This window comes from Aedes albopictus, chromosome 3, assembly GCF_035046485.1.
Source record: "Aedes albopictus strain Foshan chromosome 3, AalbF5, whole genome shotgun sequence".
NCBI lineage: Eukaryota > Metazoa > Arthropoda > Insecta > Diptera > Culicidae > Aedes > Aedes albopictus.
In genome coordinates, this window is record NC_085138.1 from 255,155,142 (window position 1) to 255,179,211 (window position 24,070).

The 24,070-nt window shown below is 43.3% G+C and overlaps 1 protein-coding gene across 1 annotated transcript in view; it reads left to right on the forward strand.

Moving 5' to 3' along the window:
• The window catches only part of LOC134291892 (tyrosine-protein kinase receptor-like), a 117,649-nt gene extending 94,011 nt beyond the window's left edge, over window positions 1-23,638 (forward strand). The window contains exons 4-17 of the mRNA XM_062860277.1: window positions 3,584-3,665; window positions 4,342-4,506; window positions 4,573-4,730; window positions 4,793-4,959; window positions 5,019-5,206; window positions 5,267-5,432; window positions 5,497-5,788; window positions 5,846-6,446; window positions 6,510-6,608; window positions 6,675-6,882; window positions 6,946-7,161; window positions 7,225-7,294; window positions 7,358-8,284; window positions 8,341-23,638. Of these exons, the coding sequence (XP_062716261.1) occupies window positions 3,584-3,665; window positions 4,342-4,506; window positions 4,573-4,730; window positions 4,793-4,959; window positions 5,019-5,206; window positions 5,267-5,432; window positions 5,497-5,788; window positions 5,846-6,446; window positions 6,510-6,608; window positions 6,675-6,882; window positions 6,946-7,161; window positions 7,225-7,294; window positions 7,358-8,284; window positions 8,341-8,877 (3,876 nt within the window). The 3' untranslated portion in view covers window positions 8,878-23,638. The remainder of the gene's footprint in view (window positions 1-3,583; window positions 3,666-4,341; window positions 4,507-4,572; window positions 4,731-4,792; window positions 4,960-5,018; window positions 5,207-5,266; window positions 5,433-5,496; window positions 5,789-5,845; window positions 6,447-6,509; window positions 6,609-6,674; window positions 6,883-6,945; window positions 7,162-7,224; window positions 7,295-7,357; window positions 8,285-8,340) is intronic.
• Window positions 23,639-24,070: the final 432 nt, after the last annotated feature.

A 24,070-nucleotide genomic window follows, 5' to 3' on the forward strand; every position in this document is an offset into this window, starting at 1 on the left:
CGTCTTGGCCATAACGATCCTGTAGGCGTCACCCCACGGGTTCGTATTGGCACTCTGACAGAGACCCTCAAAGCAGGCCTTTTTGCTTGCTCTTATCTCGGTCTTGAGCGCGGCTTTTGCAGCGGCGAACACTACCTGTCGTTCGTTTCGCTCTACCTCTGATCGTGCTCGCTGCATCTGCCGCCTAGCCCGTAGGCAGGCGCGGCGCAGGTCCGCAATCGCGTCGGTCCACCAGTAAGCCGGTGGCCTCCCATTTCTAGGGTGGACTCGCCTAGGAATGGTCGCATCACATGCACGTGAGAGCACCGCTACCAGCTCGTCGCCGTCTAAACCGATTAAGTTTCGCTCACGGCGGAGCGCTTCCCTAAATACCTCTTCGTCGAAGTATGATGTCTTCCACCTACGAAGGCTTGACCTTGGCCTAGCCGCCTCTTCTTCTATCCGCTGTCTGCTGTTGTTGTAGTCGATACTGTAGCGAACCGCCAGGTGGTCGCTGTGAGTTTAGCCATCATCTACTCTCCAGTTCGGACTACTTATTAGGCCAGGACTACAAAAGGTCACGTCAATAATTAACTCCGCTCCGTTTCGACTATAGGTACTCTTGGTACCGACGTTAGCCAAGTCGACATCTAAGATGGCCAGTTTTCTAGCAGGATCTGACCCTGCTGGTTCGTGAAACGGCTTCCCCATTCCACAGCCCAGGCATTTAAGTCACCCGCTATTACCACCGGCCTTCGCCCTGTTAGCACGGTCGTTAAGCGGTCCAGCATTTGCATGAATCGCTCGATCGGCCACCGCGGAGGCGCATAACAGCTACAGAAGAAGACCCTGTTTACTTTGGCGACCACGAAGCCCTCATAGGTAGCAGACACCAACTCCTGGATGGGGTATTTACCCGTCGTCCATATCGCCGCCATTTTTCTGGTCCCATCCGCGACCCAGTTGCCGTTGCCGGCGGGTACTCGGTATGGGTCCGATATGATGGCGATATCCGTCTCCCACTCAGAAACCGCCTGACAAAGCAGTTGCTGAGCCGCATCACAGTGGTTCAAGTTCAGCTGCGTTACCTGCACTGTGATTTGTTGTTCACTGCGGCTTTCTTGAGGGCCGGGCACCCTGGACCACCCATCGGATATCTGTTATTCGAGGATTTTCAGGTACAGATCATGCAGATGGGTGGACTCGTGCAGCTTTGGGCCTTATGACCTTCAGCGCCGCATCGCCTGCACAGTTTGCGCCTGTCGGGGCCTTTGCAGTCTCGAACAGGGGTTTGGGACCCTAGAAGTGTCATTGTGAAAGTTTTTTTTTTGAAAAGTATTGGATCGGGCCTCCACAGTTTAAGACCGAAGTTTGTATGGAGAACTTGGGGTGTTCAATTGATATACGCATTAGAACGTGCCGAGCATATGTTTAGGCGATTTCGGTTTAGGTTTGTTTCGTCATTGTCAAACGCCTAAATATATGCACTATAGTTGGTCATCGTTTATATGGAAAAATGAAAAAATCAATGGTATCCCATCAGATCAAAGCTTTTTTGATCCCATTTCGAAACCCAAATAAGTGTGCAAAATTTGGGCACGATCGGTTGTGTCTACGTTTTGCGCATCGCGTTTAAAGTTTGTATGGGGTTTTACATGGGAAACACACTTTTTTGCATTTCTCTCATAACAAGCTCGAATTTGTCTAAAACCATGTAACCAATAAAGTGAAAACATAGCCTAGGGTGTCCTGAAAAACTTTGTCGAAGACCGCAAAGTGATCTGATGCTCATGAAAAAAGTTATAGCGTTGGCATTGCTTGACGAAACAGCATGATTTTGTTGCTATTGTTATTCCTTTACATGTTAAAACATAAACACATGCATGCGGTTCGTTGGTTATAACTATTTTCACAAGAATCGGATCGCTTTGCGGTCTTCGACAAAGTTTTTCAGAACATCCTAGGCTATCATTTTACAGTATTGGTTAAAAAGTTTCAGACAAACTTTTTCAACTTATGACAAAAATGCGAAAAAGTATGTTTTCCCATACAAAATCCCATACAAATTTCAATTGCAATGCGCAAAGTGTAGACGCAACCGATCGTGTTCAAATTTTGCACAGAAACGGAACCAAAAAAGCTTTGATCTGAGAAAACGGTTCCGATGACCCACACTAATATGCACAGTGCGTTTTAATGCACATATTAATTGAACAGCCCAAGTTCTCCATACAAAGTTCGGTCATAAACTGTGAAGGCCCGGTCCAATATTTTTCAAAAATTCTTTCACTATAACACTTCTAGGGTCGCTCAACCCCTGTTCTTTTTTTCTCATCCTATAACAATATTGAGTGTTGAACGGTGTAACCAGCTCGGCTTCCGGAAGGGCCGAACGACGGTGGACGCCATTAGGGTCGTCACACTATACGCAAAGAATGCGTTCAACAGCGTTAGCTGGGCGATGGCGGATGCGCCATACACCATCTAGGAGCCCCGGTTAGCCTATGCCGCATTCTGGAGAGCTAATTCTAGAATAGGGTGCTAATCTACGACACCGAAGAAGGCGATAAGAGCTACATCACCGCGGAGGTACCTAGAGGGTCCATCATGGGCCCAGTACTATGGAACGCGGCGCATGATGGCGTATTGAGGCTCAAAATTAAACCGGGCATAAAGCTGGTCGGCTTTGCCGATGATATTACTTTCGTGGTATACGGCGAGTCGATAAAGGAAGTGGAACTGACAGCAACGCTACAAAGCTTGCTCCTGTCAGGGCCTTTTCAGTCCTACAACTTGTGTCCCGGTTGAAGACACCTGTTTCCCGATTAGAAACACCTGAAACAAGCCTTCGGCAACTGATAACTGAGCAACGAGAAACCCGGGCAACGCACATCAAGCTTTCCAACACTCATAAACGCTTTAACATTCGCCGCCGGAAGCCGAATCAGGTTCAACCATCTTAGCCCTGTCCTTTGCTACACCTTTGTCGATTCAATAAATCTTCGAACTGGTTGCTCCATCTCATTATAACAATTGTTTTGTTTGTTAGCAATCTTCCTTCGCTGTGAAAACCTCTGCATATTGTTTCGATCCATACATTCCTGTGCTTTCCCCACACTATTCACGCTACCATTTTTTGTTGCTGGGTTTCGTTTATCTTTTGCTCTTGCCATTCTGTACAGTCTTTTGTTGAACCGGGTGCTTATAGCATTCAACTCCTGGCGGAATTCTTCTCATTCGTCACCTTGATTGACACTTATTTGCATTCCTCGCCAAAACAACTACTACTGCGTTATTGCCGCTGAGCGGTTGTTGATAAACTCTCGTACACTGTTGACATCAACAGGTCCGTTGTCCTCTCCTATATTCTTCTCTCTTACCTTTTGAGGCACTGTGCTGACTGCCCTTCGGCTGACATAATATGTATATTGAAACGAGAGGGTGTTTGGTATTCATCAATTTTGATGGTCCGTAAGACCTTGAAATTGGTCGGCAAACATCCAGAAAATCAAAATTTGTTTGGCTTGACCTTTTATTCTTTTACAACATTTCATAACCAAAAAACTTGCGCAGAACTCATGGAGTTGTTTTTTTTACTTTCCAGTTGCCGGTTTGCATCAAGACTCCGAAGATTTGTGATATTACTGTCGATTGCGACGAGGAAGAAGATGAAACGCTCAATTGTGGTAAGTACCCGAGTAGGTGAAAAAATCTGATGAATAGCGTATTCAGTTATGATTGATTGAATTACTGAAGAGCAAAAACTGATATTGGTTTGATTGATATAAGAGGTAAAAGAACAGAAATAATAGCAAAATCTAATATGGCGAACTACTCAATAATAGCTCGTTAAGATATTACAAGATCAAAACAATAGCAAACACAATTTTTCACTTTTTTCTAGAAAAAAAAATAAAAAAAATGGCAGCATCCAGCATTGAACCTACGAACTTAGGATTTACAAGCGGCGATGCATACCACTCATCTGTGGCTCGCTGTTGTAAACGACATGGGAATAAGAGCATGGGGTTCTTCGTATCCACAGCTCAGAAAGGGGCACATGGCATTTCATTAACATTGAGCCATCTCTATGGGTGTATGTGTTCCATTTCGTGCAGAAGAGCTAAACTTGTTCTTATGTAGAAATTTTCAGCTATTTCGACAAAAACAACAACTGATATCATATCACTTTGAGCTATTCGTGAGATATTCACTAGATTTTTGAATAACTCATCAAAATCACATCGAGCTATGACAGCAAAAAGTGTTCTATTTGAGATATGATTTAGATATTCTCGTCTACCCGGGTATCAATGAACAGTGTTGTTTCCGTCATGAACTAACCAATTTTGACCTTCGCAGACAAAATCCCTTTCGGAGGCCGTTGCGACTTCGAGAGCAACTGGTGCGGCTGGCAAAACTACGGTAACGCCATTCTATCCTGGGCACGCCATTCGGGACCTACGCCAACCGAAAAGACCGGACCGGATTTTGATCACACGTTCTGGCAGCAGAGCAACACAACAGGTAAATACTGTGCAGTGAAGATATGATTTTTTAGGTTATTGACCTTACTATTGTTGAACCTTTCAGGATACTACATGTTCGTCAACATGAACCAGCATGCGAACGACAGCGAGAAGAAGACATTGGTTGGATTGGCGAGCAACGCGATTATGAACAGTGTCATCTTCAATCCTCCTCCTCTGGTGCATACGAATGCTTCCTCGCCCTTTCGAAACTCCTGTGTGGTAAGATATTGTGGGATGTCCAACTTAGGTTATGAAGTCCTAACGTGTGGGTAATTTCTCAGGTCCGCTTCTACGTCCATCAGTTCGGAATGAACCCGGGAAGCATAAATCTGTCCAGTGTGGAAATCAAGGAGAAGGAAAACGTCACAACGACCCTTTGGTGGAGTTCCAAGAACCTTGGTGATGATTGGCAGCGGGTTGACATCATTCTACCGAACATCACTACTAAGTATAACTCATGTTAGCTTGACAATCCAGAAGCTTGACTGTTACCGTATTCCACCACAGGTACTACCTACAATTCGAAGCACGCATGGGCATGCGGATCTACTCGGACGTTGCCATCGATGATTTCTCGTTGAGTCCGGAATGCTTCGGGCTCAACATACCGGCCGAGCATCTGGACGGGTACAATTATTGGGACCCGCGAATCGGTGGGATCAAACAGCCCCACAAAGATTTTGTCGGGAAGTCATGTAAGTTCTGGTCTCAGCTTTCCATGATCGTTTTTGATTTTTACTGGAAACTGTTTGCAGATATCGAGCTCAATACATGCGGTGCAAAAGGGCAGCAAGGACCGACTCCGTCCGATTGTTTGGCGTCGTACAACAACACCGAAGCGTTGAACGCCATCCATGTGATCGACAGCCTACCGTTCAAGGGCATCCAGGCGTGGAAGGTCCCCAACGAGGGCTACTACACGTGAGTTTTTTTCAGAGATGCGTGTTTGTTACGCAAAAGTCTTATAACTCCTACTGTTCTGCAGGATCATTGCGAAGGGTGCCGGTGGAGGTCTCGGATCAGGTGGGGTGGGGTCGTCCAGAGGTGCGATGGTGTTGAGCGTGCTGGAGCTCCACAAAGATGAGGAGATCTACATTTTGGTGGGCCAGAGCGGCGAGCATGCTTGCATCAAATCGATGGGACTGCGGGACGAGACTTGCGAGCCCAAGAATAAGCAATACCCGAACGATCTGTTCTTCTCGAAGACCCACCAGGTGAAGAATACAGTGATTGAGGACGGGGCAGGTGGTGGCGGTGGAGGAACCTATGTATTTTTGGTAAGTGGCCATGACTTGTTTATTAAGGACTGAGTCTTATTGATTTGTATTTCACAGCTCAATTCGGCCAACACAGCCGTTCCACTACTAGTAGCAGGTGGAGGAGGTGGTCTTGGAGTAGGTCGATATCTAGACGAAGATATTCAGCATGGAAAAAAGTTTATCCCTGGGAAGAAAGACGTTTCCGGGACAGCTCATTCAGAAGCGGCACGACATGCTGGACCTGGAGGAGGCTGGCGAGCGCAGGCCGACATGGCGTTGGATCCCAACTATGGGGCTTCTCTTTTGGAAGGAGGTCGTGGAGGAGTTCCTTGCTACCAACCACGGGGAACCCATGGTCAGGGAGGCTTCGGTGGAGGTGGTGGGGGTTGCGATACTGGTGGTGGTGGCGGAGGTTACTCCGGTGGCGATACGATGATCAACTCAACGAATGGACAGGGTGGTAGCTCTTTTTTGGCCTCCAAGAGGAACGTACCGGAGTTATCAATGGAACATTCTGGAACAAACAGTGGCCATGGGGCGGTTCTTATTATACCGGCTATAGAGGGATGTGGATGCGATTATCGTTGCGTGGCGCTCGATGAGTACCGTTTTACAGTGGGATGTATCTGTCCAGATGGCTGGACGCTCAAACCTGATAACTATACTGCTTGTGAAAGTAAGAAACTTTGAAGACTTGGTTATATACATCATAACTGAGTTTTTTCTATCTCTTTTCTAGTACAAGCTGAAAAGTATGATATGAAGTACCTTATCATGTTCTTTGTAGCCGTTGTGCTATTTTTATGTGCAGCTCTGGCTGGTCTAATACTCATCTTATGTAAGTACCCTGTGAGGGTCAAGGTGCATCATGTTGCATAATCCTTACTTATATTCCTACCCATAGATAACCGCTATCAACGTAAACGTCAAGCTGCTCTCCGGCACAAAATGTTGCTCGAGCAGGATCTACAGTTGAGTCGATTGCGGACCACCGCGGACGACACTGGACTGACCAACTTCAATCCTAACTACGGTTGTGATGGCATTCTGAATGGGAACGTCGACGTTAAGAGTTTGCCCCAGGTGGCACGCGAGAGCTTGCGGCTTGTGAAGTGAGTTTCCAAGAGGTTGATCCAAGGAATCGTTCTTCTAACCTTCATGTTATGTATTTCTAGGGCCCTTGGACAAGGAGCTTTCGGTGAGGTCTACCAAGGCTTGTACCGACATCGTGACGGAGATGCAGTGGAGATGCCTGTGGCGGTGAAGACTCTACCGGAGATGTCCACTGGTCAAGCAGAGTCTGATTTCCTCATGGAGGCTGCCATCATGGCTAAGTTTAACCATCCAAACATCGTGCACCTGATAGGTGTCTGCTTTGATCGTCACCCGAGGTTTGTGATAGCTTTTTCTGCGAAAAAGCGTGATTTCAAAACTAACCCAATCTTGTATTGCAGGTTCATTGTCCTTGAGCTACTCGCTGGTGGTGATTTGAAGAACTTCCTTCGGGAAGGTCGCAATAAACCTGTAAGTTTTACACCTACTCTCCTCTTTCGCACAACCCTTCTATCATTCTTTCTTTTTCCACAGGAACGTCCATCTCCTCTCACGATGAAGGATCTTATCTTTTGCGCCCTGGATGTGGCCAAGGGTTGCCGTTACATGGAGAGCAAACGCTTCATCCATCGCGATATTGCCGCACGGAATTGTCTGCTTAGCAGTAAGGGCCCCGGTCGGGTCGTCAAGATTGCCGACTTCGGTATGGCTCGCGACATCTACCGTTCCGACTACTACCGGAAAGGTGGTAAAGCGATGCTGCCAATAAAGTGGATGCCTCCGGAAGCCTTCCTGGACGGCATATTCACCTCAAAGACTGATGTGTGGTCGTTCGGTGTGCTTCTATGGGAGGTATTCAGCTTGGGTCTGATGCCCTACACCGGACTGCCGAACCGCGATGTGATGCAACTGGTCACCGGCGGAGGTCGCCTCGATGCTCCTCCTGGTTGCCCTAACGCCATCTACCGCATCATGGCCGACTGCTGGAACCCAACACCCGAGGAGCGGCCAACTTTCTCGAACCTGCTGGAACGACTGACCACCTGTACCCAGGATCCAGAGGTGATGAACGCTCCACTGCCGAGCTTCTTCCGGCCGCCATCCAACGAGCGTGACACAACCATAATGCGTCCGCCTGGAAACGACGACTTCTGTCTGCAAGTTCCCAATTCGTCGGACTATCTCATACCGCTTCCGGGACCGAGAAGCGTAGCTGAACGGTTGCTCAGCGAAGCCACCGGTGTCACCATTCCGGACACTATGGTCACCTGCACTGCTCCGAAAACCGCGTCCCCTAGGATGATGAACGGCCCTCAGTCGCAACATCAAGACGGAAACTCCTGGGAGACTTCTTTCATCCTAGAACATCCAGCGGTGGCGACTATGGCAGCTACCATGCCAACCCAGGATACGACCATGTTGGTCACCGAGAACGGCACCTTGGAAGTTCCCTGTCCAGTGGTAAACACCTTTCTCACCGCATTTCGACCCTCAAATAACCGATTCTTCTATTCCAGGTCGACAAGCTGATCTCGCTGGATACGCCGCAGCAAACGCCAACCAGTATACAACCGCCCATTTCGTTCAGCACACCGATGACGAACTCGATCGGAACCGGCGGTCCGCTGAACGGTATGGTGCCGCACTGCAATGGGCTGAGCGGGAACCCGAACGGTAACGGTGTGCTGCCGTCGACCCCGTCGCTGGAGCAGATTGAAACGGCCAAGCTGCTCGGTAGCATACCTCCGCCAATCACGCTGGACCCGTCGACGTTGAACAAGCAGCAAAGCGGGTTGGTAGGAGGAACGTCGTACGCCAACATCCGGATGATGAGCTCCAATGCGCTGAACAATGGCGACATAGGCGAGAAGCTGGCTGGCGGGCGGGGTAACGGTGGTGGAGGAGGAAGCATTGGGGTCGGTGGAGGCGGTAGCCACCATCACAGTAATAGCAGCGGGAGTGACAAGAGCGACAACCGGCCGACGGCGTTCACCATCCAGACGTTCAGCGATCGGTACATCAACAATGAGAACCATTCGGAGATAAGCTGTTAAGGTGTGAGGGGTATGCGATAGAGGACAGTGAGGTGTTTACTGGAATCTAGGAGTTCATTGGACGAAGAATTTTTAGGAGTTGTGGAAATCGGTTACAGTAATCTTTACAAGAATCTGGGAGATTGTTTGGTGTAGATGCTCGCTTCCGCAGTTCGACTCATCGCTCTTACCAGTCTGCGGATCTACGAACTACTTCTTCAACCTAACAAGCTTTCAGTACAGCTTCCATAAACTCTAGTCGAGGGGTGGATTGACGTTTAATCAGTACCACGTAAGTCCGAGGCATCAACAAGCTGCAGTGGATGCTTCCGTCGATGACCACTTGCAGGTATGCTACACACCCGTATCCGTGTTCGATGGCAACGATGAAGATTTTTGACTTGGCGTCGCCGATATAGCCGGATGATTACGACCTCCGGCAGCAAACTCGTTCACCGCTTCCTCAAATCCAAGGAATTTCTGTCGATTTCGTAGTCCGAGTTGCAGCTATAATGCCACAGATGCTGGACGACGATTTTGGCGTGGATAACGAACGGCAACAGCAAGGATCGAAGAAGCCCATGACGCAACAGCTACAATCCTTCTCGTCGGCCGCTTAGCCTCGTACAGGTACGGCATCAACTCCTAGCGGTTCATTGTCGAGAACGTGAACTGGTTCGGGTTTGGCTTCCAGAACACACCCAGGACTCTTCTTCGCCATCTGCTTGTAACAGCTGAAATGCACCGGTGTCGGCTTCGTTGTTCTTCCGACGAGTTGGACACCCAGTTCAACATTTTAAACCCGTCCATTTTGTTGGCAAACCGGACTTTCTTCGCTAGCTTCACTAGTTCACTGCCTCCAATTCGGTGTCGACGCTGTCGAAGTAGTAATCAACGTTTGTCGACCAAAATATCGAAAAATCCATTAGGTTGATTCGGGGCGGTACATCGGGTCCATTCGGAAGATGAAACGTTGCTTCTGCTTGTCCACGCGAATCTGCAGCTGATGGAACATCCCTTTCAAATCTCCACCGAAGGCGATCCGCAATTCGCGAAAGCCAGAGAACACTTTGACTAGCTGAACCAGCATGTTATCAGCTGTGAGGCTAGGGAAACTCCCTGTACTACCACTGCGGATGCCGAGACAAGACGAACCTTATCGAGCTTCTTCGAGTTTTGGACGGCACCACATTTGGTCAGAGGGAATCCCAGCCAGCTTCTTGTGAGACTTCCAGCAAGATGTAAGTACTCCTTCTTTTGGTACTCATCGGTCTGCTTGCGGACGTTCCCCTTCAGCTTTGGGTGCTTCCTTAGGGCTCCTAAGATATAAGGTTTTTGCACCACGAGGGCGTAGTACTTATTCATCGTGCCTGTCTGGGTCATATTGACTCTAACATCTTACTAGCATTAAACGAAGCGCTATTGGGTAGCTGTCCAGTATTTCTCCTTTGCTGTTTCCTGCGGATTAGCCAACACTAACTCTTCCAGCGCGTAGAGACTTTTGAGCAGGACGTCCTCGTTGGTTAAGTGCTGGAGGTTGTCTGACGCGGCCCAAACTTCGTTCATCCCATTTTGGTACGAACTACAATCGGTTCCATGGACTTAGCCACCTTTGCTTCTACCGACGCGAACGAGTTGCTGTTGTTCGCCTTAACCAGCAACTGGAGCTGTCCATCGTACGACTTGATGGGTAACCTCCGCATATGTTTGTATTGTTCCGTGAGCTGCTGCGATACAACTTTTGATGCGGTAGCATCAACTTGCCGGCCTTATGAACCATGTGTAACATCATCTTGCTGCCTGTTGCGGCGCACACAGGCTTACTGTTTGGGAAGCTTCCACTCTTGACAGGTTTCCCGTCCACCGGATGACCAATCGCTCTAGTATTGCGGTCGCAAGCAGACAGCCGGAGAACCTTTTCTGCGCCAACACGACGGAAGCACATTTGTCCAGGAACGCCAACACGGACATCGTTTCTTCCCTCGGAACTCTTCGGATGTCACAGTAACTCTCGAAACTTGGAACTCTCGAAAGTCACCGATGATGCAGTAGATGTCTTGCACTGCCCACCATGCCTGATAAGGCAGACATAGCATGACTGCTCGCGGGTCACCAGCTTCAAGTGCTCAGCGTATCGCAACTTCTTAAAATCCACACAGTGCCGCAGCCGATGGTCCACTAACCCAAGAGCGGTCACGTCGTATACTCAGTACACGCAACATGAAAAATGCACCTTTGTGGTACACCGCATGAGCATGGTGTCGTCGAAGATGCTTCAAGACGCGATTGCTCGAGGGTTAAACGATACGTCTTGCACGGTTTCCTCTTTTCGCTTGCGTTTGCAGCAGAACCGCTAGCTTCGCTGTGACAGTACAGTCCAGCTTTCTCCTTCGGCTTCATCTTTCTGGATTGGGGGACTGCTTTCGACGACGACTGTGGACTGACTTCACAGGCGTCTGCCACGACGTCCATCAGGAATTCTGTCAACGTCCGTAGCGTTGTTCCTGATCCGGCAGCTTGGCAACCAGAGACTTTATCAGTAGCGGATTGACGAGGTATTGCCGTAGATCCGCTGCCTCCAGAAGGCCGCACAGTTGCTTCATCGTGTTTCAAAATGGAACAAAACTCTTCAAATTACTCTGCTTCGGAGGTTCCAGCTGATTCACCTTGTCCATCAGGCTTTGAAGCAGTTGCTCTGGGCTGCCGTAATGCAATGGCATGTGGGATGGATTTGTGAAAGAGTAACTGGGGCTTCTTAAAGTGCCATCAAGTTTTTATGGCTGGACGCATTGTTGGTCGTGTAGAAAAAGGGTCACTGTGTCGGTTTGCCGGAGAATGTTTGGAGTTTGTATGTTAATCCCTTCCTTGCGGCCAGCTACGCCTTTATTGATCGGGTCTTTTGTTACCCCCGGTCCGTATCGGCGGATACTTGCCACGTTTTCAGACGTCTTACTTACTCGGAACACTTTTCCTCACTCTTATTTCTGAAATCTGGCTTGACAGGTTGGAATCGTCGGAGTTTTAATCGTTCTCGTGTTACTCTTCGGTGCTCTCGTAGTGTCGCGTTAGCTTCCTCACGTTTGAATTGATTTTGCTGGAAGAACCCGTTCGCGACACCTCCTTGACAATTTTTGGTTTGACCTTTGACACGAAAGTTTCGCCAACTATTTATCCATGGCCGCCATTTACATCTCGCATGACTCCTGGTTCGCCTTCAGCCGCTGAATCTGCTCCTTCTTCTTGGAGTATCCACGCTTGCCATGTCATTACGGATTTGTTTTTTCAGAAGATTTCTCAGGAATTCCGACAGTAGTAGTAAGTGATAAATCCAGGGTTCCATCAGAATTTCTTTCAGGAGGATTCAGGGATGCCTCCTAGATCCATCAGTGATTCGTCCAGAAGAAGGAATTCCCAAAGGAGGTCCTTCAGTGATTAGTCTAGGAGCTACTTCAGGGATTCCTTCTGAAGATCCTTCAGCAATTCCTACAGGAGTTCCTTCAGAGATTCCTCCAGGAGACCCTTCGGGAGTTTCTCTAGAATTTCAATCAGAAATTTCTCAAGGCATTTTATGGGATCCCTTATAAAGGAGATCCTTTAAAGATCACTACAGGAGTTCCATCACGGTTCCTATAGGAATTCCTTCTGAGATACCGTCTGGAGTTTACCTTCGTAGTTTACTGCAGTACAGTCGCTCTTTCAGGGATTGCTCCAAAAGTTACCTCAGGGAGCTTTAGGAATCCCTTCAGGGATCTCCCTAGTAGTTCCAGGAGGATTCTGGGATGCCTCCAGGTGTTTCATCAGGAATTCCTTCGGAAGTTTTCTCAACAACTTCTATTCCAACAGGAGTTTGCTCAGGTCTCTTTAGCTCCTTCAGAGATTCTTTTAGGAGGATTCAGAAATGCCTCCTGGAGATCCATCAGAAATTCCTTCAGAAGTTCCTTCAGGTCTCTCGAAATTATTTAGGAGTTCCTTCAGAAATTCTTCCAGGAGTTTCAGGGATTCATGCAGTTGTTTCTCTGAATTCCTGGATTGCTCCAGTACTTGCTTCAGAAACCTCTCCAAGATTTCCTTTAGAGATTCTTACAGGATGATCCAAGGATTCCTCCAGGAGAACTCAGGGATTCCCCAGCATTTTCTTCAGGAATTCCTGCAGAAGTTCATTCAACGATTAGTCCAAGAATTCCCTCTTAGATTCCTTCAGGAGTTTTTAAGGGATTCTTCGTGAAGTTCCTTTAGGGATTCTTCCGAGAGTTTTTCCAGGGATGGCTCCTGGGGTTCTTTCGTAGCGGTTTCCAGGATGATTTACGGATGACTCCAGAAGAGATTTCAAACAAGATTTCTACAGGGATTCCTTCATAGATCATTGCAGGAGTTCCTTCAAAAATTTCCTTAGGACTATAATCAAGCATATCTCCAGGATTCCTTGAAGGATCTGTCATAAAGATTCTACACTAATTCCTGCAAGATTTACTTCTTGAATTCCTCTAGGAATTCTTCCAGAGATTCCAGTTGAAACTCTTCTTGGAAATCCTTCCCCTTATCTGGAAAGATTCCCTCTAGAAATCATTCAAGGTTTCCTTCTGGAATTCCTTCAAGATATTCTCTTGAAATTCCTTCAGGGATTGCTCCAGAAAATTCTTCGGAAATTCCCACGGAATTCCTTCGAGAAATTCCTCTGGGGATTCCTTCTAGAATTTTTGCTGGGATTCTTTCTTGGATTCCTTCGGTGATTTATTCCTGTTTTTCCTCAGTACTTCAATTCCATCTTTCGCTGCTCGAACTCACATCGCAACCTCGTTTTTCTTCCTACGCAGCTGCAGTGCTGCCTCCAGGTCTTCGTACTGTTGCTTCTGCTTCTCTTCTAGTGATCGCACCTTCGTTGACGAAAGATTTGTCAAACTCGTCGTCGTTTTTTTTCGGGTGCGAGCCTGCTTCTTGGCGTTCTTCTGCTTCTGTTGATACTCCTGGACCTTCTCCAGACATGCTTTGTTTTGGCAGTCAATTTTTCAGCAGTTTTCCTTCCTCAATGTCTACGCAACGGATGTGGAACCATTTCGAGCATTCGTCACAGTCGACTATCACCTCAATATAGCTGAAATTTTGAAGAAGAACTCTGCCTAGGACTACGTAGGACGTTAATTTTTACTGAAATACAAAAAAAAGCGATTGAGAACTCCACTCCTGAAAACACCTCACCAGCTCAAGGAAGAAGACACGAATAAACAACAATGGGTTTCAAAGAATTCAAACTATGTAAACATCTGCCTCTGGCAACACGAACACATTATTTTGAAATGTCAAAACCGTTTCCCCAAATAGGAAACAAACAGCAGCATGAAATGTGTCAAGAACATGTGGAATTATCTATAGGGTAAACATGACTGTTGAGAGAGAAAAAAAAACGAGAGCATAACTAGACAGGTTAATAATAATCATGATTATAAACTATTGGTGGCATCACTAATTTAACAAGGTATTTCGTAACGAAAACTAGTGTACATATAGGTGAAATTGTCGAAAAACAAAACAAGAACAGAATAAGAACGCTAACGCACTACAATGTGCTGCAGTGGTAACGGTGGTAGAAATGAGATGGATACGAAGCATAACAAAACCGTAAAGAATACAGCAGCCCACAACCAAGAAGCAGAATGACATCCAATGACTGAGGTGCTACAATACCTACTGATGAACGCAAAACACGGGTTGGTTTCTATGGGTTCTCATGCGGATTCGAATCAAGACGAAAAAACAAGAACGCTCGCAAGAACGAGAATGGAAGGATGGATGTGAATGTGTGCGTGCGTGTGAGAGCGCGAGAGAATTTGGATCCATGCTTGAATCACTATGATCACTATTGTTTCGGAACTGTGCTCAATTTTTTGTTTCGAAAGGCGCAAACAAGAGTATTAATCGGATGAGTAGGAGAGAAAACTAAAACGCTCATAATGCCTGATTTGTGTTTTTGGATAAAAGTAAGATTTTGACGTTTATTGCTGCTGGAATTATTGTCGCTACTCATTGTATGCATACGTTGTTACAGAAATAAGAGGAAATGAATAGCTTTACCTTACGTTAAGTGTGAGCAATCGTCAACAATGATGGATAGTTAATTCTAAAAGTAATCCGATGATAATTTAAAAAGCGATTGCTAACGGAATCGGTTGGAAAAAGATTTAAAATAATAATGTTTGCTCAATATTTATTCAGATGCGACGTATAAGCAGAAGAGAATAGACAAGAGAATAGTGCTTTTGAATTGGATTTGGTTTTGTTGAAGGCTGCTGACATCGGGAAAAATGTTCATCAGATTATTTTATTTTAAGGTATTCTACAACTTCATTTATCGCCCATTATAGGAAGGCGTAAACATAATTGAACATAAAATCACAGTATTTACCCACTTAAACATGAATATTTGCATCATGAGGCACAAGGTAGCAAATACTAAACTTCGATAAAGTTAAAGTTGGTGTCATCATTGGCAGTATAGTGTTTTTGTAACATTTTTTTTAGTCTGTTACCAGTGCTAAATTACACTGAAAACCGCGTTGCGGTGACAATGACAATAAAAATGGGTAAGCTCCTGTTGAATGTGTGTAGGGTAATTGTTCCCATCGTTGTGATAGTACCTATTGTTGCGGTAATGGCAATTGAGCACTTTTTCGACTGAAATGTTACCAAAAGGTGTTCTTAATAGATGTATGGTGCTTAAATTATGAGATTGCACCATTTGTTTGCTTAAGATTTGCCCAAAAACCTATTTTAAAAAAATATTTTCCTAAATGTGTTTGCTGCTGTGTTCCTAATGTTGCGGTGTCCCATATGATTTCAATGGGATACCGCAACAATAGGAACAAAATACCGCAACATTAGGAACACATACCGCAACATTAGGAACACAATGTTCTTTCAGATAAAAACGAGTAAAATGCTCTTAACAACATCAAAGTGGCAATATTTCGTTATTTTCCCGTAGATTAAGGATGAATTTTATTATTTTCAATTCAATCCATGTAAAAAGTTTGCTTGGGGCGATACAATTGTGGTTTAAACATGAACCCAGCGCTTAACTCCTCCATGATCGGATCAATTACCCTATGTATCGGAGCCTGACAATCGCCGGGTTCTTGGTTTGGCACCGAATTCTCGCAGTGACTTTTTATTATGTGCGGCATGATGCCGTAGTGGAAGTGAAACGTACTGAAAGTGTACAGGATTGTCTCCACGAGTTTTTTTTAGGGATTGCTTAGGTTACTCCAGAAACACCTCGAAGGGGTCCGTTAAAAATCTCTTCAGGGATTTTCCTCGGAAACTACTCCAGAAATTCCTTCAAAAATTTCTACAGAAATTTTTCCAGAAGTTCTCCAAAAGAAATTGAAATATTTCCAGCATTTCTCCAGAAAGTTCTCATGGAGTTCTTTTGGGGATTCCTTCAGATACATTTCGAGGAGTTCATTCAGGTATTCCCACAAGGAACTTCTCCAGAGATTCTCAAGAATTTCTTCTAGAAATCTTATTGGCTTTCTTTTGAAATTCAAAAAAAAAATCATCCATTCCTTTTGTGCAATTTCTGGAAGAATCGCTAGAAGAATCTCTTGAGGATTTTTTGAAGGAATTTCCCGAGCCATTTCTGACGGAATCACAGGAGAAATTTCAAAAACAACCTTTGTAGGAATTTCTGCAGAAATTCCTGGAGAAATTTCTCGAGGATTTTCTGGAGGGTCTCTTGGAGGAATTTTCGCCGGAATTTATTAAACATTGAGAAATTTTATGAAGAAATCCGTGGAACTTTGAAAAAGAAATCGCTGAGAAATTTCAGAAGGAGTCCGGACCATGAAGGATTATCCAAAAATCATCCAAGGAATTTATAAATCTCCAGTCCTATTCGTGCAAAAATCCGTGGCGGCATTTTTGAAGAAATCCCAGGGAAATTCCTGAAGGGATCTCAGGAGAATTCCGAAAAATCTCTTAAGAAGTTTCCAATGAAATTGATGTAGAAACTTAAAGGCAATGTTTCAGGAGAAGTTTCTGAATTCGTGGAAAAAATTCCTAGAGGTGCCTTGGTGAAAATGCTGGAGAAATTTTTAAGGAAATCTCCCAAGTAACACACTTGTCACCGAAGAGTCACCGCGGCGCAGGTTTTTGTTGCGCAGAAGTCACTGCGACTTACTTTTAGCAAGTTAGTATTTATTTGTTAGAAGTAAGTCATACTAACTTCTGCGTAACAAAAACCTGCGCCGCCGTGACTCTTCGGTGACAAGTGTGTTACTTGGGCTGTTGGAACTCCTGAAAGAATCTCCGTTTGTATTTCTGTATGAATTTCTACAGGAATCTCAGGAGGAAATCCTACTTAATTTTCTGGCCATTAAATCCTGGAGACAGCCCTGCGATTATTGCAGATAGAATCCTTGAAGAAATTCCCAAAGTAATCTCTGGAGGAGTTCGTGAAGATCTGTATGAATTTTTGAAAGAATTTCCGGAATACTTTCTGAATAAAGACCGCTGACTGAAGGAATATCTGAAAATATCGTTGAAAGAACTTTTAAATGCGGAGATAATCCAGCCTAGGGCTAGCAGTCTCAATAGGAAAAAAATGTAAAACTTCAGGATTCCTGGAAAAAATATGAAGGAATCCTTGGAGAAACTTTTGATTCCTTCAGAAAGATTTGCTCAAGAACACTCTAGAAGTATTTCTGAAAGTATCGTAGAAGTTTTGGAAGAAAAACATGAGAAAAGCTTTTAAGAAATTCTTGGTTGAGTTTCTAAAACAATCCTAAGAAATTTTTTAAAAGATTTTTTGAAAGATTCAGTAAACTAATCCTGGAGTTATTTATGAAGATATCCATGGTGCATGTTTGAAGCGGCTAGCTCAAAAGTAAACCCCTTAGGATCGGCAGATATTTGCTCAGGAAGACTCACAACCCACGGTGCGGAACAATGGCAGACACACACTGGAGGACGAAGATATTTCTCACGAAACAGTACAAAATACATTGTGCAAAGAAGTATGTGTGTGTATATCTTTACCCCAAGATGTATATGTAAGACAAATATGTAAATCAGTTTACTCTTCAGGTACTCTTTTTAGCATTCCTTCAGGAGTTCCGCTTGGAATTGCTTCCAGGATTCCTTCTGGAGTTTTTTCAGGAATTCCTGCAGGGATTCTTTCAGCAACTGAAACAGAGATTCCTCAAGGAGTTCCTCAACGAACACTTCTTAGGATTCCTTCAGGATTTCTCCAGGAATTTCATGTGTGATTTCTTCAGGAATTCTTCCTGGGATTCCTCCAGGACTTCCTTTTATAAGATTCTTCAGGATTTTTTCGAGAATTACTTCTGGTATTCCCCTACGAATTTCTTAGGAGATTCCTCCAGAAATTTCCCCAGGAATTTATCCAGAAATTCTTCCCGGAATTCCAGCAGGAATTTCTCTAAAAATTTCCCCAGGAATTCCTCCAGATATTCCGCTAGAAATTCCTCTAGGAATTTCTTTACAGATTTCTATAGGAGTTTCTCTGGTATTTCCCTCACTCTAGTGGTAATTCCTCTAGGCATCCCTCCAAGAAATCCTCCAGGGATTCTTCTCTGGATTCTTGCAGAGATTTTTGCATGAGTTCTGTCAGCGATTTCTGCAGGTATTCCTCCAGATATTCCTCCAGGAATTGCTTCAGAGACTCCTCCAGGAATTGCTCCAAGAATTCCCCAGGAACTCATTCAGAATTTGTTCAAGGATTTTTCCAGGAATTACTTCAGGGATTCCCCCAAGAATTCCACCAGGTATTTCTAAGCAATCTTCCAGGAATTGATCCAGGATTTCTTCCAAGGATTCCTTCTTGGATTTTTGCAGCGCTTTCTCCAGGAATTCTTTTGAGTTTTTTGAATTCCAGAGAATTCATTCAGAGATTCCTCCTGCTATTCCTTCATATATTCCTCCAGGAATTGCTTCAGGGACTCCACTAGGATTCATCCAATTTGTCCAGAAATAACCCCTGAAATTTCTTCAGGGATATCTACAAGAATTTCACCAGGAATTAATCTGGGAATTCCTTCATAAATTCTGCCAGCAATTCATCTTGATTGCGCTCTCGTATCGAACTGGACAAGAGACTGAACAGCATTTCGAGGAGCGTTCCCGAGCATGTCGGCTCACGAAATGTTACATTCGCGAATGTATCACTTGCTGAGTGTGGACCATTCAGTGGTTCGCGATTAAATTCCTCTCACTGCATTCAAGAGTTGTTCCAGGAATTTCTCCAGGGGTTACACCAGAAATTTGTTCAGAAGTTGCTTCAGGCATTTCTTCAGAATTCTCTCTAGAGATTTTTCAAGGAATTCCTTCAGGAATGTCTCTAAGAATTCCTCCAAGGATATCTTCAGAAATTTCTCTGAGATTTCTTCTAGGTATTCTTCCAGAGATTTCTTCTGAAATTTGTCTAGGGATTCCTTCCCAGTTTTTTTTCAGAAATTTCTCCAGAAATTTTTCAAGGGATTGCTCCAAGAATTTATCCGAGGATTTCTCCAGAAAATTCTCCAGTAATTCCTGCTGGGTCTCATCCAAGAATTTATACAGGAATGACTCCTGGTATACTTTCAGAATTTCCGCCGGGAATTCTTCCAGGGATTGCTCCAGGAATACCTGAAATGATTTCTTCAGAAATTCTTCTAAGTTTCTCTTCAAAAATTCATTAAGGAGTTTCTTCAGAAATTTCAAAAAATCCTTCAATCAATTATTTCAGGGATGTACCCAAGAATGTTTCCAGGATTACCTGATGATTTTTTTAATTACTTCAAGAATTTCTGGAGGAATTTCTCCAGCGACTAGTATTGGAAGATAATTTAAAAAGGATGCATACAGGAACCAGGAAGTTATCCAGGGAATCTTTCAGTAATTCCTCAGCAGTTTCTTCAGAAGTTTACTCGGGGATTCCATTAGCAATTCCTACAATAAGCGAGACAATAAGTCCTCCAGTGATTCTTCCAAGAAACACACATGCTTCAAAAAAGTCACCCAGGGCACCGCAGGCTCTGGTTGCGTAGAAGTCACTGTGACTCACTTTAAACATATAAGAACTTACATGCAAACAGAACTTTCAGACAGTTCTCCAGGGAATCCTCAGGAATTCACCCAGGAAAAACTCTTTCGGAATTCTTCCAAGGATTTCCCCCGGAATTTTTCTAGGAATTCCTCCTAAATTCCTTCAGACCTTTCTTTTTTGAATCAATTCCAGGATCTTTCTAAAAATTCCATCAATTGAGAGTTCCCCGAAAATACCTGCAGCAAAATTCTTCAAGAATTTCTCCAGGCATTTCGTTCAGATTCTAGTTCTCACAGGAATATTTCGAGGGTTTCCTTCAGTGATAGTTTTAAGTCTTTTATGAGATACTTTCGAAGATTCTTCCAAGGATTCTTCCGGGAAAGCATCAACTGATATTTCTATAGGATAAGATTCTAAGATGAGTATATACAGTATATGAGTATATAAAACAATCTTTAGTTAGATTTTGACAAAGATGTACTCGAAACAATTCAACTGAAGGTTCATTTTTAGAGGAATAGAGGTCAAGGACATTCCAAGATTACCAATAAACATATACAAACTGGATGATCAATTACTTACTGTCGCGAGACTGCGAGACTTACTCTCCCACTCCGCATACCTCCAGCTTCATAAATTATTCGCTCTCGCTTGTGGTAAGTGGGCACAAACGCGAGTGTGTTGTGAATTGGCATCTAAGCCGAAAGAGAGACGGATTTGTGAAATAGGAGTGTTCACGGTGTGGCTTCGGAGTCAGTTTGGCTTTCTATTCCGCGGAATCATTACCTGTTCTGTGGCTCAGTTGGTTAAAGCGCCGGTCTAACGAATACGGAGTCGTGGGTTAAAATCCCACCAGAACGCGGATTTTTTTTCACAAATTCATCACTCAATTTCTCAATTAGCAACATTTCGTGCCTTCTAATTACAGTAAGTAAGCCGGAATAAATTCTAAGGAAAGTTCAAGCAAGCTTATCCTTCAGAATATCTGGAAGGGATTTTTGTAGAATAACCTGACGAATCGCTGCGGACATTCCCGAACTATTCATTGAGAAAAATTTAGATGAAACTCCAGAGTAAATGCCGAAAGATTTTTCGGAAAAAATAACTGCTGAGAAAATTTCCCTATAGGAATTCGTGACGTTTGGAACTATTCGACACAAAATATCGATGTGTTTCTATGTCGGAATGTGCCTGTCACGAAGCGATTACCGAAAAAAAAAACTTAAAAAACATACACAGAGACATTAATGTGAAATCGACAAGAATTTTGGAAATTATTTTCCGGTGAAATTCTTGAAAATATCCAGGCAGAATAACTTGAGGAAATCTACAAATCAATCCCCAAAGGAATTTTTGAAAAAAAATCCCAATTTGCCGGCGACCTTCTTCTTCATTATGGTTCTACGTTCCCACTGGAACTTGGCCCGACGGAATCCTTAGAAAAGCGTTTCGAAAGAAATCTCGGAAGAAAAAAATTGGGATAAATTTCTGAGGTTTGGTTTGGCAGTCGTTTGACACGATGTACCGAAGTTTTGCTGTGTCGAAATGTCTCTAATTCGAACGAATTTCCGAAAGAATCTCCTGATGTAATATGGAACAGAATTTCAAAACAAATTTTCAGGAAAATTCTGGAAAAAAAAATAAACGGGAAAGATTTGGAACACATCTGCGATAGAAGTTGGGAAGTATAACTATATCAATTTTAAAAATTTCCAAAGGAGTCTTCCATAGAACGCTCGAAGAAATCTCCTTGGTGATTCTTGAAAGAACAAAATCTCGAAAGGATTCTAGAGAAACTCCAAGTATAAGAAACATTGAATGTTAAAATTTACGAGAAATTGACCACAGAAATTCCCGAAGGAATCTCCAGAGAAATTATTCAACAAATCTGAGAGAAACTCCAGAACTCACGGGAAAAATCTAAAATAAATCTGCGATAAAAGTCGGGAAGAATGTCTATATAAATTTCTAAAAACTCCATTGGATCCGCTGACTCTTAAAGAAATCCCCTTAGTAATTTCTTGCTGAAAATCTCTAAAGAATTCTCGAAAAATCCGAATCTTGATCCGAATACATGAAACATTCGCTGTAGTTGAGGTGATCTCTCAGAAACTCCGAATAGGATCCCCAGATTCTGTAGAAAGTACCAAAGCAAACCAAGGAAGATTTGTTGAGGTTTGATGCACACATCATTCGACGAGGGGTTTGAATCTGGAGAAATTTCCGGAAGAATTTCAAGGAAGAATTATGACGAGAACTTCTTCAAGAGTCCCTCACGGATTGCCTGAATAAACTCCCAAATAAAAAACTGCAAGGAATTCTCAAACAATTTTTGAAAAAAAAAATCCTGCTAAAATTTCTGAAAATTTCGCAAAAGGAAAACTGCAGAAACTCAAATAAATTAAGTATTAATATTGTGAATGGATGTATTTCTGACAATGGCTTAATGGAAGTACAAGTAGAATTCAAACAGGAACTCTTGAGTAGTATCAATTCATAAACTTATCTCCGAAGTTTTGAAAGCATAAAACGGAGAAACTCCACAAACTTTCTGTTTTTTCGTATATTTCTAAAATAATTGTAAAAAAAATTTCGAAAAAAATCCTGCTTCAAACATTTTCTGGAGAGTTGCTTTGCTGGATGATGTTGAGTTTGCTGGATGAATTTCTAGAGAGATCCAAATAATGATTTAGAAAAGACTTTAAATTGTTCGCAATAGATTTCATGACAGATTTCTCGATCACAGTAAAACATTTAAAGCGGATTTCAATTCGGTAATCTGTTTTTAGGGTTGAAGCAAAAATAGACAATATGGTTTAAAAAGTTTTCTGAATCAGAGTCTACTAACAGTCTGTACGTTTCATCCAACAAGCAGATTCTTCAAAAAAGCGCTCAATTGATCTTGTTTCCGGATTTCATTACTTAATGATGACTAGGGGGCAATTATAGAAATTTCTAAAAAAAAACAAAGTTTTAGATTTTTGTGTTATTGTATTAGGTTTCCAAAAGCTTTTTTTTAAAGTAATTTCAAATAGTCCAAAAGACTTTTTTTTGAAGTAGTTAGCCAATAAATCTTGAATCATTCGAATTCCTAATAGATGGCAATTTGATGATCTTCATATTAAGCCACCAGCATCGAACATTTTTCCCGCTGTACAGCAGTTTTAGTTGTTGGAATTTTCCAAATTTGCTTCCAGTTATATACATTGCAACTAAGTTGCTCAAGTAGCTGAACCAGAATCACTGGGTTATGTAGTGTTTGTGTATATGTTAAGCAAAACTCAGCCTGGCGCTGAAGCAGAATTGCGTAAACTGCGATTAAAACTCGGTTGTCCGAGAAGAAACCAATCCACGATGAGATAAGAGTATTACATTTAGGACAAATGCAAAGCTGGAGAAGAGAAATGCGGAAAACACATATATTCAGGTTAGTGAACAGAATTTAAACCTAGCTGCTAATAAATACAAGAAAAATACATGTAAACAAGGTGGAAATAATTTATTAAACCAAAACAAATAAATCGTAAGCAACGAACTAACTGTCAAGAAACATAAACCACTAAAAACACGCTCATTAAATGAATGTTAAGTCGCTGGTTGGCAAAAGAGTGCGACGAAAGCATTCAGTATTAAAATAAACACTTTCTAATAATCTACTTGAATGTTAGGCTTAAACCAAACACTGAACTAACAAATGTCATCAAACCGAATGTCAAAAGGCAAATAAATGGCGAATGGACAAAACATAAAGCAGGATGCAAAAAGAAACCGAATAATCCTAAAACAAAATAGTCAATGTGTCTTTGTGATGTACGGATAACAGAAATAATGCATTAAAAAACATTGCCGGACAAATTCATGTACCACAATTACATAAACATTCACGCTCCCTTCATACACACGCAAAAGCATGCGCATTGTAAGATAAACGAAAAAGAGCGAAACAAAATGTCAACAACGCCACCCATTTGTCATTGTCAGTCATTCTCAAAACAAAGCATGCCATGACACGTAACCACAGCAACATACATCCACTGAAACGTAAAACAAGCCAACGTGAAACCAGAAAGATGCTTACACATTTAATCTAGCTCTAACCTCTACCGTGGTAAGTATAGAGAGAACAAAAAATAAATAAAAACACAAAAGCAAACTTTGTACACAAAAATGCTAATT